This window comes from Hermetia illucens, chromosome 1 (genome assembly GCF_905115235.1).
Source record: "Hermetia illucens chromosome 1, iHerIll2.2.curated.20191125, whole genome shotgun sequence".
NCBI lineage: Eukaryota > Metazoa > Arthropoda > Insecta > Diptera > Stratiomyidae > Hermetia > Hermetia illucens.
The window spans coordinates 148,544,220-148,558,936 of NC_051849.1; the positions used below are offsets into that span (position 1 = coordinate 148,544,220).

Sequence of the window (14,717 nt, forward strand, 5' to 3'; positions counted from 1 at the left end):
CGGGGATTCTAGGTGGTATTGTTGTTCGAGCTCGGATCACCATGCCAACGAGATAGTGATCCGAGTCTATATGGCGGCGTTCGATCAACACGTGGTCAATTCGGTTGAAAGTGGTCCCATCTGGAGAGGCCCAGGTATGTTTGTGGACCACTTTCCGCGCAAACCAGGTACTTCCAACAACCATTTCGTGTGACCCTGCTAATTGTAAGCTATTCGAGATCCAATCACTTTCCTAAAATGTACAACATCTCGGCTATGAACCGGTGCTCATCTAATATGGAATTAGGTTTGGAAGTAAAAACATCTACAGGATGCATTCAATAAAAGAGACTCAAATATTTATGGTATTTGGAAAATTTTATTTAACTTCCATTTCATCCAGGATAATATAGAGCTACCTTTTACACTTCTCTAACGCTGAGCAAGGCATGGTGGACTAATTATGAAGAAGTTTTTAAACTTTACATACTTCTTCACATGATTCTTTCGTGAAAAAGTTATTGCCATTCCCACCACAACCGCCATAGATGAACTGGATGCACTCGTTCGTGTCTGGTTTATATCGAAATCTGGGCATGTAAGCCATGCAGCGTCCAGCTCGTTCCGGTAGATTGCACATTTCTGTAAAAACATATTAAACAAAAACATATTCATATGATTTCTTGTCGGTATGATTAATAAATACGTAATGTGAAGCAACATAACCACCATTGGCACAGCAAAAATAATTTTGAATCTCTTACCGATGATTGGATGGTATTCGTGAAATTTGTGTACAGTGCAACGATTTACTTCAACAACATAAAATAATAGCCAAAATAATGCGGAACTCATTTGGAAAAATTGATGCAAAAAGTTTTGGGTACTCTTACGTACCACGGTCGAGTAGTCCACATAGCTTAGATCACGCATCATATCTTCTTCTAGATCCCTAGTTACATCTACTTTTCTTAATTTGTATAACATTTTTGGGGTCGTTACAGTGCCACAAAAGCCTTTAAAATCCTTTTCAAATAAGAAAGGAAGAGTTACTAAACTCCGGATGGCCGTGGAAAAGAGTCCTCTCCTGTAGATAATAATGTATGACGGAATTTTAAAATTGCAGCTGCCCAAAGGAGTGACAATCATTGGTTTCGCAGACGAATCGGAGTGACTATCGTCGTACAAGATATTGAGGAAATCGTGGTCCTCACAAACGAGGAAATTGCTGGAACAAGATCTTGGCTGGAAGCTGCTGGTCAAACGCTCACAGTACATAAAATCGACGTAGTTTTGATCACCAAGCGAACGAAGAAAACGTCGAAAAAGATCAGAATTGGCGAACATATCATCCATTTACAACCAACGTTTAAATACCAAGGAGTCATGGTTGACCACCGACTGAAATTTAAGGTCCATCTTGAGAAATTAGCAACAAAGGTTTCCAGGGTTGCACCATTGTTCGCAAGAATTTTACCGAATGTAGGTGGTACTAGGCAAAGGCTTGGCTCCTTATCTCAAGAGTTGTCAGCTGCATTTGGCTTTATGCAACTCCAGTCTGGGCATCGGCATTGAAACTAGAAGCAAACAGAAGAAAAGTCTGAGCCCCATATCGACTGGGTGCATTGTAAACGCCGTGTGCCTACCGGACAACATCAGTCAAGGCAAGAAATGGTTTGAGTGATAGTCGGAGACAAAAAAAGTCAAGTGTCCGTAATGAAGCTTTTATATTTCGTGTGGTTCGTTTGGAAGTCTAATCAGAATTAATTAGAATTCTTTTCTTAGATATAGATTTGCGTTATCTAATAGAATGCTAGAAATAGTGCAGAATTACATTATGATAACTCAACGTCTGGTTTTGCAGAATTTCGAGACTTGTCACCACGAACTTTCTCGCCCAGTCCAAGGTGTCATGCTTCTGGGCGGTTTCACATTTTATGAAACCAGAAGCTCAATTATACATAATTGGGATGGTCCCCATCGGCATCTTGTCGAAAGAGGGTCGACATCTCTATGACCCATCATATGCCATCGGCAAGTATTGTATCGTCGGCAATTAGGACGAAGTGAATCTATTTTCCGGAGGAGTGATTCGCCCCCGACGTAATACCGAAATAGCAGTCCCACGAGGTAATCGAAGGAGAAGGAGTGGTTTTAATGGCAAAAGTCTCACATAACCGGATTGTGGGAGCCAGTGGTTTTGAACCTTTCTACCTTCAAACGCAAAGAAAGACAGACAGACAGTAAACCGATTTTTTTTGCTTTGTTTTTGTTTGTTTTACACAAAACCTTAAAAATAGCAAGAATAGGCGATTAAGTGTGAAGGTTTGAGGAACGCCAGCCGAAGGAGAGTAGGAGCGGTGTCAGTAACCATGAGAAAAACTCCGCATTTAGCAATGAAGGTGGTAAATTCCAGAAGGTTTGAAGCAATAGACCGATATTTCAGGAAACCATGCTGTTCTTTCACTATAAGGTGACCAAAGTGCGGTATATCAGGAGAATTACTGAAGCGCTCAGCTATTGTAAGTTCTCCGCTTTCGAGGATAGTGATAAAACGGCTTTTTTCTACAGATGAGTGGCATCCTTAGAGAATTTTATTGAAGATTATACATAGAGGAAGGAAGATGTGTTGTTCACGGTTAACGAGGAAAAGGTGTGAAGACCCATCGCGACTAGGGTTTGACATTGGTGTTAAGATTATTAACGGGGAACTTTTTGTCGCAGTGCAAAACGGGGTACCCTTCGCTAATATTGCTTAGCCAGCGCGGATAAATTGGAGGCCCCTCGCTTAGTTCTTAAAACCTTGACATTCTGGTAAAATAATCAAACAGTGAACACGGAATCGGTGACTTTGATCCACTATTAAGAGCCTCGTACGTCTGTTATTGAACCCTTTTTAAGAAGCACTAATTTTCGAATAACATCCCTTCCCCCTTCCATGAATTGTGGATAAAATCCGGCTCAATGGATTACGGTGCGCGGGTCACTTAATCCGTATGGATGTGGATGATCCAGCCCGGAAAGTCTATAAGGGCAATATCTATGGTAGAAAAAGAAGACGAGACAGACCCTACCTGAGATGAAGTGATGACGTAGGTCAGGACAAACCGGGATATTGGGAGTTCTTTATTAAGTCAGGCCTAGACCGGATACCGGTTGTTGCGCTTTTGATGATGATGATGATCAAGGTCCTTGAATAATTTGTCTTAGTGCTTACTACCACAATGGGTATGCAAATGAAGGAATGTGTAGCTATCAAGTGGTGATCATGGCTAATATTAACCATCTTTATATAGCTAGAAAGTTACTCTTCGGCGGGATTTCTCGCCAAACGTAATAGTTGAGCATATTTTTAAGGTTTTGTGTGAAGAAAAACCTTATCAAAATTGCTTCAATATCTGTCTGTCCATCTATCTGTCTGAATGTCCATCTGTTACACGCGATTTACTCTGAAATTGCGGAAGCTATCGTCATGAAATAAGGACTCAAAATGAGTGCCCCAAAAAGTGAAATAAGTCTCGTTCTCAGAACTTATCCAACTGAAAAATCTGAAAAAAAAGCACGGCGCTGTATCTACCCAAAATCTAGGTTTCAAAATACACCCATTATCCGCTCAAATAAAGTTGATAATAGCGTCATCATCATCAACGGCGCAACAACCGATATCCTCTCTAGGCCTGCCTTAGTAAGAAACTCCAGACATCCCGGTTTTGCGCCGAGGTCCACTAATTCGATATCCCTAAAAGCTGTTTGGTGTCCTGACCTTCGCCATCGCTCCATTTCAGGCAGGGTCTGCCTCGTATTCTTTTTCTACGATAGATATTGCCTTTGTAGACTTATAGATCCATATCAATGGATCGTTCTCATTCATATGGATTAAGTGAACCACCCACCGTAACCTATTGAGCCGGATTTTATCCACAACTAGACGGTCGCGGCATCGCTCATTGATTTCGTGGGTACGTAGGCTACGGAATCGGGCATCCTCATGTAGCGGACTAAAAACTCTTCGGAGGATTGTTCTCTCGAACGCGGAAAAGAGTTGGCAATTTTTCTTGCTAAGAACCCAGGTTCCCGAGAAATATATAAGGACTGGTAAGATCATAGTCTTGTACGGAAAGAGCTTTGACCGTATGGTTAGAAGTTTCGATCGAAACAACCTAGATAGACCCTAGATAGGGAAAATTTTCAAACGGTCTCAAAGTTGCAGTCTCCTATCTTTATTGCTTTCGATTAACCAGTGCAATTTGATGTTGTTCATTCTTTGGTTTTTGGCACCGACGTTGCCACCATGTACTTTATCTTGCCTTCATTAATGTGCGGCCCGAGATCTCGCGCTAATGCCGCTTGTTCGATCTGGATGCAGGTAGACCGTACACCTCGGGTTGTTCTTCCCATAATGTCAATATCGTCAGCGTAGGCCAGTAGTTGGGTGGAAGAGGTGAAAAGGATTGCGCCTCTCGTGTTTGCGTTTCTAGCGTGAATCACCTTCTCGATGGCCAGGTTGAAAAGGACTCATGATAGGGCATCCTCTTGTCGTAGACCGTTGTTGATGTCGAATGGTCTTGAGAGTGATCCTGCTGCTTTTATGTGGCCTCGCACATTGGTCAGGGTCAGCCTAGTCAGTTTTATCAATTTCATCGGAATACCGAATACTCTCATGCCCGTGTATAGTTTTATCCTGGCTATGCTATCATAGGCGGCTTTAAAGTCGATGAATGGACGTTGCAACTGTTGTCCATATTCCAACAGTTTTTCCATCGCTTGCTGCAGAGAGAAAATCTGATCTAAATGATACTCAGCAACGTGATACCTCTATAACTGCTACACTGCGTCATATTCCCCTTTTTATATATGTGCCAGTCGTCAAGCATTGATTTGCTGTCCCTTACTTTGAGCATCAGTTGATGAACCGCTTCTTGAAGTTGGTCACCTTCATATTTAACCAGTTTGGCAGTAATTCCATCACGGCTTGGAGACTTATGATTTGTCAGCCGGTGGATTGCAAGGACTGTTTCTTCTATGCTTGGTGGTGACAGTATTTGTCCATCGCCTTCAGGCGGCGAGACCGCCAAGTCGCCTATATTTTGGTTGTTAAGCAGTTCATCAAAATACTGAACCAATCGCTCCAATATGTGTATAAGGATTCCTTGTGCTGATTTGTTGGTAAAACTTCCAAGCCTGATGCGGTTGCTTCCTGTATTATTGAAGTTCACAGATCTGTTGGTCACCTCAGGCTTCCTTTTTCCGTCTGTGAAGTCGCTTCTCTGCTCGACGGAGTTCTTGGTAGGTCTCCACGTGTGCGTGCGTTCTTTGAGGATGCAGCATTACTTGGTATGCAGCATTCTTTCGTTCCGTTGCTAGCTTACATTCATCGTCAAACCAGCCGTTCCGACTCCTTTTGCGGCTGGGGCCAAGTATGTTTGTGGCCGTACTAATGATAATGTTCTTCAGGTGATTGTGAAGATCATTTGTTGATGTTTCATCTCCAGGTCCTCTGTTGACTGCGGTTATTGCGGCATCCATTTCCCTGTTATAGGTGACGTGGACGGTTGTGTTGTGGATGTCGAAATAACCGTTCCGACTTTTCTTGTGGCTGGGGTCAAGTATTTTTGTGGCCGTATCAATGATAACGTTCTTCAGGTGGTTGTGGAGATCATTTGTTGATGCTTTATCTCCAGGACATCTGTTAGCTGCTGTTATTGCGGTATCCATTTCCCCCTATGGGTGTTACGGAGGGCTGTGTTGTGAATGGCATCGGTATTCACTCTCACCTGATTGTCAGAGGGGATTGTATGATATATGGTGTCGTAATTTGAACTTGGCGTACTATGCTAACGAGATAGTCTATATTGGCCCCCTATAGGCTCTGACATTCATGAAGGCTGATAGGTGGCGGCGATCAATCAGCACGTAGTCAATTTGGTTGAAAGTGGTCCTTTCTGGAGGGACGCACGCCTTCCGCGCAAACCAGTTAGTTCTAACCACCGTTTCGTGCGATACTGTTAACTGAATAATCCGCAGCCCGTAATCCTTAGTATCCCTATGTAAGCCATGGGACCCGACGTTTCACTGGAATACGGGCTCCGCCCCTACTTGACTGTTGAAATCTCCAAGAAAGATATCATACTTGGGACATGCTTCGAGGGTCCTGTCAATTGCCTCGTAGAAGGTGTCTTCTCCGACTCTGCAGTCAGTCTCCTCTGTAGTAGCGTGAACGTTTATAAGGCTTATATTTCTAAATTTGCCCCTGTGCAGTGCATCTCTAGCAGCGCTGTTACATCGACCTTATATTAATAATAATAATCGTTGGCGCAACAATCCATATTGGATCAAGGCCTTGAAGTGTGTTAGAGCACTTCATTCAAGACCGTAACGGTACACCACAGTACACTGTGGGAGGCAATGTGGTCAGCATTGCGCTCGCCCGAGATTATTACCCTGATTTGACTCAGGTACTCATTCACAGCTGAGTCGACTGGTGTCCGACATCCAATCACGATAACAAATTCCTCTGCCCCCAGCGAGATTTGAACCGCGACCTTCCGCTACGAAAGCCCAGCGCTCTAACCACTTGAGCCATCCGGACACCTTATATTGGGGCAGGATATTGGCAGCATTCGGTACAGAGAGCGCACGTTCCATTAAGAAATGCGCAAATTTTTATTCCGTTTTCGTTGCCGGGTTCATCGTTTTTAAGTCCATCCTGTCCGAGGCTCCTGTTCTATTTCCGTATAGGGTTGTTAGCCCCTACCCAACCTCCAGCCTAGAGTGTGGAAGTGGAAAAACGTATATAGAAAGTTTCGCACACAAGAAGACAAAATTTCCATACCCAAACGTCCAGTTTCAGGTATTCCGACTTGTTTTAAACCTTTAAACCCTGCCGCCTAGTTTCTTGTGCAGGCCAGCTGACAAAGACAATAGACGGCATGGTAATTCCATTACCATCAGTGGCGTAAGACGCTATGTTGCGTCACTTTCACCTTAGAACGATGAAAGTACGTTAATAGTTCAATCAATAGTTTAATGATCACTCAATAGAAACAGCTAAAGTACCTTGGCAAGCACCTGGATAGACAATCCATGTGGAGGCCACAAATCTAAACAAAAACGCTGCAACGCGTTTCTCAACAAGAACTCTAATCTAGGACTCGAGCACAAAAGCTTGCATGCAAATGTAATATAAAGTTGTTTCGCAGAATTTAAAGGATGTGATGCTACCCGTCGCAATTGGAGAACATGCCTGATGTGTCCATAGGCGGGGCATTCACAAAGGAAATGCTCCGTGGATTCCGCTTCCTCATTACAGGAGGGACACGTATCATCTTCGGTAATTCCTATTCTGAACATATGCCCATGGCATAGCCTGTCAGAATGCCCACAATGCACCTGCAAGTCCTCCTGCTTTTCGACAGGATAAACTTTGCGGTACGTATGTTCGGTTCTGGCAGGAAAAGTTTGCTGTGCCGAGCAGCATTTAGGCTCTGCCACCTGTCATTATGGGAAGCTTGTTCCCAGTTTTTGAAAACAGACTTAGCCAATGCTACTGATACTCCAATTGCTGGCTCCGGTCCCGGCATAGAGGAGATTGACCACTCTTTCGCTAAAGCGTCCGAGATTTCATTTCCCTCTATGCCACAGTGACCAGGTACCCAGAGTAGTTCTACCGTATTGAATCTAGACATAGAGTTCAAACGGTTTCTGCATTCCTGAACGATTTTCGAGGTGATCAAAGGATTGCTCAATGCCCTCAATGCAGCTTGACTGTCACTGCAGATTGTGATGCGCCTGCCCTTCAACCGCTCGTCAATCACCCAGTTTGCCACCCTTAGGATCGCATAAACTTCGGCTTGAAAAACCGTTGCATATTGTCCCAAAGGAAAAGCCCACTTCTCTTTTTATGCGAGAGGTAGATTCCGGCTCCAGAACCCTCTTCTGTTTTTGAGCCATCGGTGTAGAAGACTCCCGTATATCCCGCCACACATTCCTCTGGGTCTTCCCAGTCTGCTCTACGCTTCAGGGTAACTTCATATCTTCTACCAAACAGATGTATGGAGACACGAGAATCGTAAGGCATTGTAAGAACTGGATTCAGCCCACCCAGTAACTCTTTCAATGCTCTGTGCCTCCCACATCCGTTTTTTTCCCATAGATTTAATCGAATGAGTCTATGAGCTGCTCTCATTGCAATAGCCTAGTGTGAGCCAATTTAAAATATTGAACTTTATAGAAAATTGAAGGAAAACAAAACCGAAACATCATGTAAAGAAGCCGTAACTATATTTTTCAAACAATGTATTTTATTACATTGGCGAGGAAGACATTTTAAGCTTAGTTGTAGGATTTGGCGTCTTGTTAGTCCCTCAAAAAAAAAACACAAAAACGTCGTTTATAAAAAATCAGTTGGCTTGAAATCAAATATGATAAGCAATTTGAAAGGTGAAAGGGACACTTCATCATATTTTAGAGTCATCGTGCTGCAACGAACCGATTTATGTATGACTTTTTGTCCTATATTTGAAGAACTGCTGACATTGATAAAATTAAGAAATGGGTGAGACTCAGCGCCTTGAAATCATTGCAATTACAGCAAAAAGACTACACACAGGAGATTTGTTTCGCAGTGCGTTGCTTGAAATTATGTGGTGACAAAAAATCATTCGGTACGTGGGTTAGCGCGTTAACTCTGGTATATTGTGCGCTGCATTGCAGTGCATTGGTGTGCGAGTACAGTTGTTTCTGGCTTGTGACATTGGATGCGGAAATACAGGCTAGAAAGCCATCTAGGCACCATCGACACACTAACCCATGAATCATAAGTACCACGGACCAGTTAGTTACCTCGTCCCTACCCCGCGAATACGCAATGACATTCCGTGATTTGATTTGCTCCTTCTGTGTTTAGTCTTCTTAACTTAAAACTATAAGAATGTAGAGCTGCGAGCACTTTTATTATTTAGTTAGCTCTAGACGGTAATAAATTCACTTTACTTTCACCATACTTAAAAACTTGCCTCGATTAACGTTTTCCGAAAATGCTGCAGCGATTACAGTTATCAGCACTAATATCAGTAGAAATGCTTTCATTTTGATGTTAATTTGCGTATCGACGTATCTATTCAAGTGGTCACTTCAACTGAAACTAAAGAGCAGATTAGCATTTGTCGTGAATTTAATATCTGTACATATGCGCATATAATTGTCTTATACTATATATATAATATGTAATTACTGATAAGGTAACCTTGAAATTAAAAAAAAAATTATTTCAAGAGAAGGGTTTTGATACTGGAAGGTCAACATGTTTTTAAAATGTTACGACCTATGATTGCTGGAGACCGAAATTATCATTTGTTGATTCCTTCAAACACATTCATAGGCGATTAAAATATGGCAGACTCTATGGATACGCTTAGAAAAACAATGTGATATTAGGACATTAAGAACAATAACAAATTGAAGAAATGTGACCTACTTTTTAATGTTAATTGTACATTCAGAAACTGTTTAACGAACATAATAAGTATATTCCATTTACAGCTGATTTTGTAGATTTTTAGTTTAAAGGTCTACTTAGTCTTTACCGGTGTCGAAACTGCAGTCAGCTTCATTTGACACTTCACGTGACCGATATACTACTTCCATAAAAAAGTTTCCAGTCTGTGGTGTCTCCGCTGACCGCATTTAAACTGTTTCTTTTGTTAGGCTGCCACATCCTTTTCGAACGTCACCCCCATTGCAGCGCCATAGGCCAACAGATGTGAAAATAATACCGTATTGAGTACAACTGTATGTCGAGCGCTTTCGGAATTTTAAAAGTTTAACAATTAAGAAAATGGAAAACTGGACCCTTCAAGTATGAACAATTCTGTGTTTTCTTATGTGAGTAACCCTAAGTATACGACAAATCGAAAAATCGCTATGATCACTTATACGTATGTAGATAAAAATTTCTTCAGGAACTGTTTATACACCTAATTTGCTCTGTAAAGTACAATATCGACAATAGCCCTCTCTCAGTCTCATAGCACCTGAGTGGATCGCCTACCTGTTCGTAGCAGGTTGGCATCCACGCGATTGGCGGAGCAACTGGGCAGAGAGTAAGTAGTCTACCGTGAGAAGTAATGAAATATGAATGGTGATTTTAACATTAGTATCATAGATTATCACGTGATTCCGCTTACTTTCAGTTTATATGAGAACACCACTCTTTAAAGGTTTTGCTGAAAACAGAACCTTATTAAAATCGGTTTACTGTCTGTCTATCTGTCACATGCACATTCCTCAGAAATTGTTACACCTATTGACTTGAAATTTCGTGGAAAAGCGGCTACTGTGCCTCCGCACGCATGCAGTGAATTACATCATGTTACGTTGATTTTAAGGGATCCCATACATGTAAGGGGGCTGTGTAATTTTTTTTCACCGAATATAGCCATGTGAGATATTAAATGAAATGTAGTATTAGTACTTTCGGAATGAGTTTGCAGTTTTGAAGCCGATTGCGAAACGGGGAAGTAAGAGGGTCATAAAGGGGTCACTTAAATAAAGGGGCCATTCTCAGAAATTACCCAGCAGAAAAGCCAGAAAAAAAATCACTATTATCTATATGATATCAAGACGCCGGAATAGGTGTTCCAATGAAAAAGGGATAGTACGGACGCCCGTATAATTTTCTCCGCAGATCTCCTGGGCACCGTTTTCCGCATAACTCCCACCGCGGACGCGGTGCATATTCGAGAGTGAACAAATAATGTAACCGTTGGCTTTAACATGGCGCTTGAATTTTAAAAACCAAGGCTTGTTTCTAAAATTCAAGCGTCATTCGAATTTTCATTAGCATAAATTTGTAAAAGAAATGAATGCCCATATTTCATAACAGTTAAAAGCGATTGTACTGAAGCTTTATTACTTCTTGCGAACATCCTAACCCTAACAATCGGCATAAAATGAAATTGAAAAAGAACTTAGAAAAGCTAACGAAAAAGTTCACTTTTCAGAGTTTCCTGTGGTGGCCGAAACCGTATATTTAACTTTTGTGAGTGTCAACTGCGGTGGTCAAAGGGTAGTATAAGTGCCAGGGCGAAACGTGGATTGATACCCACGATAGAGCATAAAACTTGGGAAACGCCTGCGGAACCAACACCAACAACTCTACTACCAAACCCTACCTCCACTTCCACGTGGCGACCGCTGGGAGCTCTTTCTTAACGAAAAGCTGAAGACGGAGAAGGATAAAGGCGAGTCTCCCGGCCTAAAAACGGGGCAAATTGTACCAACTGGTCCTCCAGGCTGGGGGTTGAGTAGGGCTGACAACCCTACATGGAAAACCGAAGTTACGAAGCCACGGAAGGAGCCTGGGGCTGGACGGATAATACAACGACGAGCCCGGCAAGGACCAAGAAATAAGAATTTGCACATTTTCTCATGGAACGTACGCTCCCTGTCCAGAGATGAAGCTGCTGAGCAGCTAGCCGATACCCTGTTCCAATATAGGGCTGATGTAACAGCGTTACAAGACAGCGGCCATCCACTAAACCAGGTGTTTGGAGTAGGTTTCTTAGTCAGCCAAAAAATGCAATCTACTGTTATTGGTTTTGAAAACATATATAAGCGAACGACTATGCACTTTGCGCTTGCGAAGTAAATTTAGAAATAAAAGCCTTATAAACGTTTACGCCCCTACAGAGAAAACTGGAGAGTCGGAGAAGGATACCTTCTACGAGGCAGTAGAACGAACCCTCAAAGCCTGCCCCAGATATGATATCAAAATCATACTTGGGGATTTTAAAAGCCAAGTAGGGACGGAGCCCTTATTCAGGCGATACGTTGGCTCCCATTGCTTACATCAAAATACAAATGATAACGGACTGCGGATTATTCAATTAGCAGTGTCACAGGAAATGGTTGTTGGAAGTACCTGGTTTGCGCGGAAAGCGGTCTCTCCAGAGAGGACTACTTTCAACCAAATTGACCACGTGTTGACCGAACGCTGCCACCTCTCAGCCTTGATGAATGTCAGAACATATAGAGGGGCTAATATAGACTTGAATCACTATTTCGTTGGCATGGTGCTCCGAGCTCGAATAACAACACCATCCAGAATCCCCTCTGACATTCAAGTGAGAGATAACACTGAAGCCATTCACAACATAGCCCTCTGCAACACCTATAAGTGGGAAATGGATGCCGCATCTTGGAGATGAAGAATCAACAAATGGCCTTCACAATCACATGAAGAAAGTTATCATTGATACGGCCACAAACATACTTGGCCCCAGCCGCAAAAAGAGTCGGAACAGCTGGTTTGACGATGAATCTAAGCTAGTAATGGAACGGAAGAATGCCACATACCGAGTAAGGTTGCATTCTCAAGGGACGCGGGCACGCGCAGAGACTTATCACGAACTCCTTCGAGCGGAAAAACGATTTCATAGACGGAAAAAGGAAGCCTGGGAGAACCAACAGGTCCGTGAACTTGAAAAGTACAGGCAGCAACCGCACCGGCATGAAAGTTTTACCAACAAGTCAGCAGGATGAAGCCTTATACACTTCGATGTTCATCCTGCCGAGACAGAAAGGAAAATCTGATTTCCGACAGAATGGGCATATTGGAGCGGGGTTGAGTACTTTGATGAACTACTGAACAACCAGAATATCAGCGAGTTGGAGGTCACACTACCTGAAGAAGACGGACAAATACTGCCACCACCAAGTACAGAAGAAACAGTCCGTGAAATTCATCGGCTTAAAAATTATAAGTCGCCAGGAGCCGATGGAATTACAGCCGAATTGGTTAAATATAGAGGCGATCAATTAGACCTAGTGGTTCATCAACTTGTGCTCAAGGTGTGGGACAGCGAATAAATGCCTGACGGCTGGCATCAATCCGTCTCATACATAAATAGGGAGATATCACACAGTGCAGCAATTATACAGGTATCACGTTCCTGAGTACCATCTATATAATATTCTCCTCTATCTTGCTAGGCTTGATAGCCCCATACGTACAGAATATCATTGGTCCATATCAATAAAGTTTCACTCCAGGCAAATCAGCAACAGATCAGGTTTTCTCTCTGCAGCAAACGATGTAAAAACTGTTATGATATCGACATGATGAGAAGAACGACCCGAGACGTACAAACTGCCTTCATCCAGATCGGGTAGGCGGTAATCGGCGTGAGATCTTGGGCTGCACATCAATGAAGGCAAGACAAAGTATATGATGGCTACGTCAGCATCAAAAGCCAACCAACCGACAACATCAAACCGCACTGGTCAAACTGGAAGAATAAAGATAGTAGAGTACAACTTTGAGACCGTTAATAATTTCTCTTATCTAGGGTCGAAAATCACAATCGATAACAGCTACGATGATGAAATCCACGCACGGTTGTTGGCAGCCAATAGAGCCTATTTCAGCTTACAAAAACTGTTCCGCTCCTACATGAGGATGGACGATTCCGTAGCCTACATAACGACGAAATCTATGAGCGATACCATGACCGTCCGGTTGTGGATAAAATCCGGCTCAATAGGTTACGGTGGGCGGTTCACTTAATCCGTATGGATCAGGATCAGGATGATCCAGCCTGGAGAGTCTATAAGGGCAATATCTATGGTAGAAAAAGAAAACGAGGCAGACCTGTTTATGATAATGCTTGAGAGTCCCACGTATGTCGTAAGTTGTAAGCTCCGCGTTGGTTTGCCTACAAAAGCCTGATTTTACTTTTGCCAGACCATAGAGCTGAATACCAAATTTAAAGATTTTAATAGCACGTTTTTTCTCAAAAACAGACTGTTTTCTCGGTCATTTTCGGAGATGAACAGTTTTCTTCTGTCCGGGTATGGAACTTCGCTAACCACACTATTTGGCGTATGCCCCTAAAGTGAACCTGTCTGCTCGTGCATGTGGTGACATCTTCCAATATCATGTCGCCTTTAAACGGACTTTTATGTGAATTGCAAATGACATCACGTTGTTTTCCGACTGCCACCTTCCGCAGTGTGTCATTCCATTTATGTCCAATTTAGTGCCTTATTATATATATTATACCTTTTATGATGTAAAGGACTGTATTCACCTAAACCACTACTTTGTTTTTTGGCGACGTAAATTTGGACTTATTTCATGAAGTGACCGCATGTAGCGAAACGTTACCAGTTCAGTTTTTTGATTATTTGTCATTTAGCAGAACGTGATATTGCCAAAAATTAACTTCATTTTGATTTCTGATTAAAGGTACTGAAAAGTACCTATTTTTTTAAAAATGCTACAAAATGACAAAAAGTACTAAAATACTGATGAACTTCAAAACGACACTGATTAAGGCTACTTGCGATGTAGTACCGTTCAAATCAAATCGAAGGTACATGGGAAGTACAGTCGGTTGTCAGTGGAAGGATCTGCTTGATCCTCAAGAGTGACAAAACTTCCTTCAAACAGCAGAAAACTGCCTAACTAGACGGAGGCGTTGCAAAGCCTGAAATACAATCGACAATTGTATGTGGACCAAACAATTTAGGCTTTTATCTGCGGTTAATCGAGATACTATCTTTCTTTTATTTTTGCTTTTTTTAAAACCAGAGGTTGATCCCAACACCCCAAAGAGGACTTTGTTTGCTTCTCTTACTGAAATATCTAAAGCTTGACGTAATAGTTGTGATTGAATCGATAGCATACAGGTTGTAGAACAATACTTTGACCTTTGTTCACTTTTAAGTTTTTAATTAGA

General features: G+C 42.3%; 1 protein-coding gene across 1 annotated transcript; it reads right to left on the minus strand.

Moving 5' to 3' along the window:
* Nucleotides 1-336: 336 nt before the first annotated feature.
* LOC119661115 (PI-stichotoxin-She2a-like) lies at nucleotides 337-9,146 on the minus strand. The gene is made up of 2 exons (XM_038070311.1): nucleotides 8,994-9,146; nucleotides 337-621 (listed from the first exon to the last, which is right to left on the minus strand). The coding sequence occupies exons 1-2, from the start codon at nucleotides 9,064-9,066 to the stop codon at nucleotides 455-457; spliced, it is 240 nt and encodes a 79-aa protein (XP_037926239.1). The 5' UTR covers nucleotides 9,067-9,146; the 3' UTR covers nucleotides 337-454.
* Nucleotides 9,147-14,717: the final 5,571 nt, after the last annotated feature.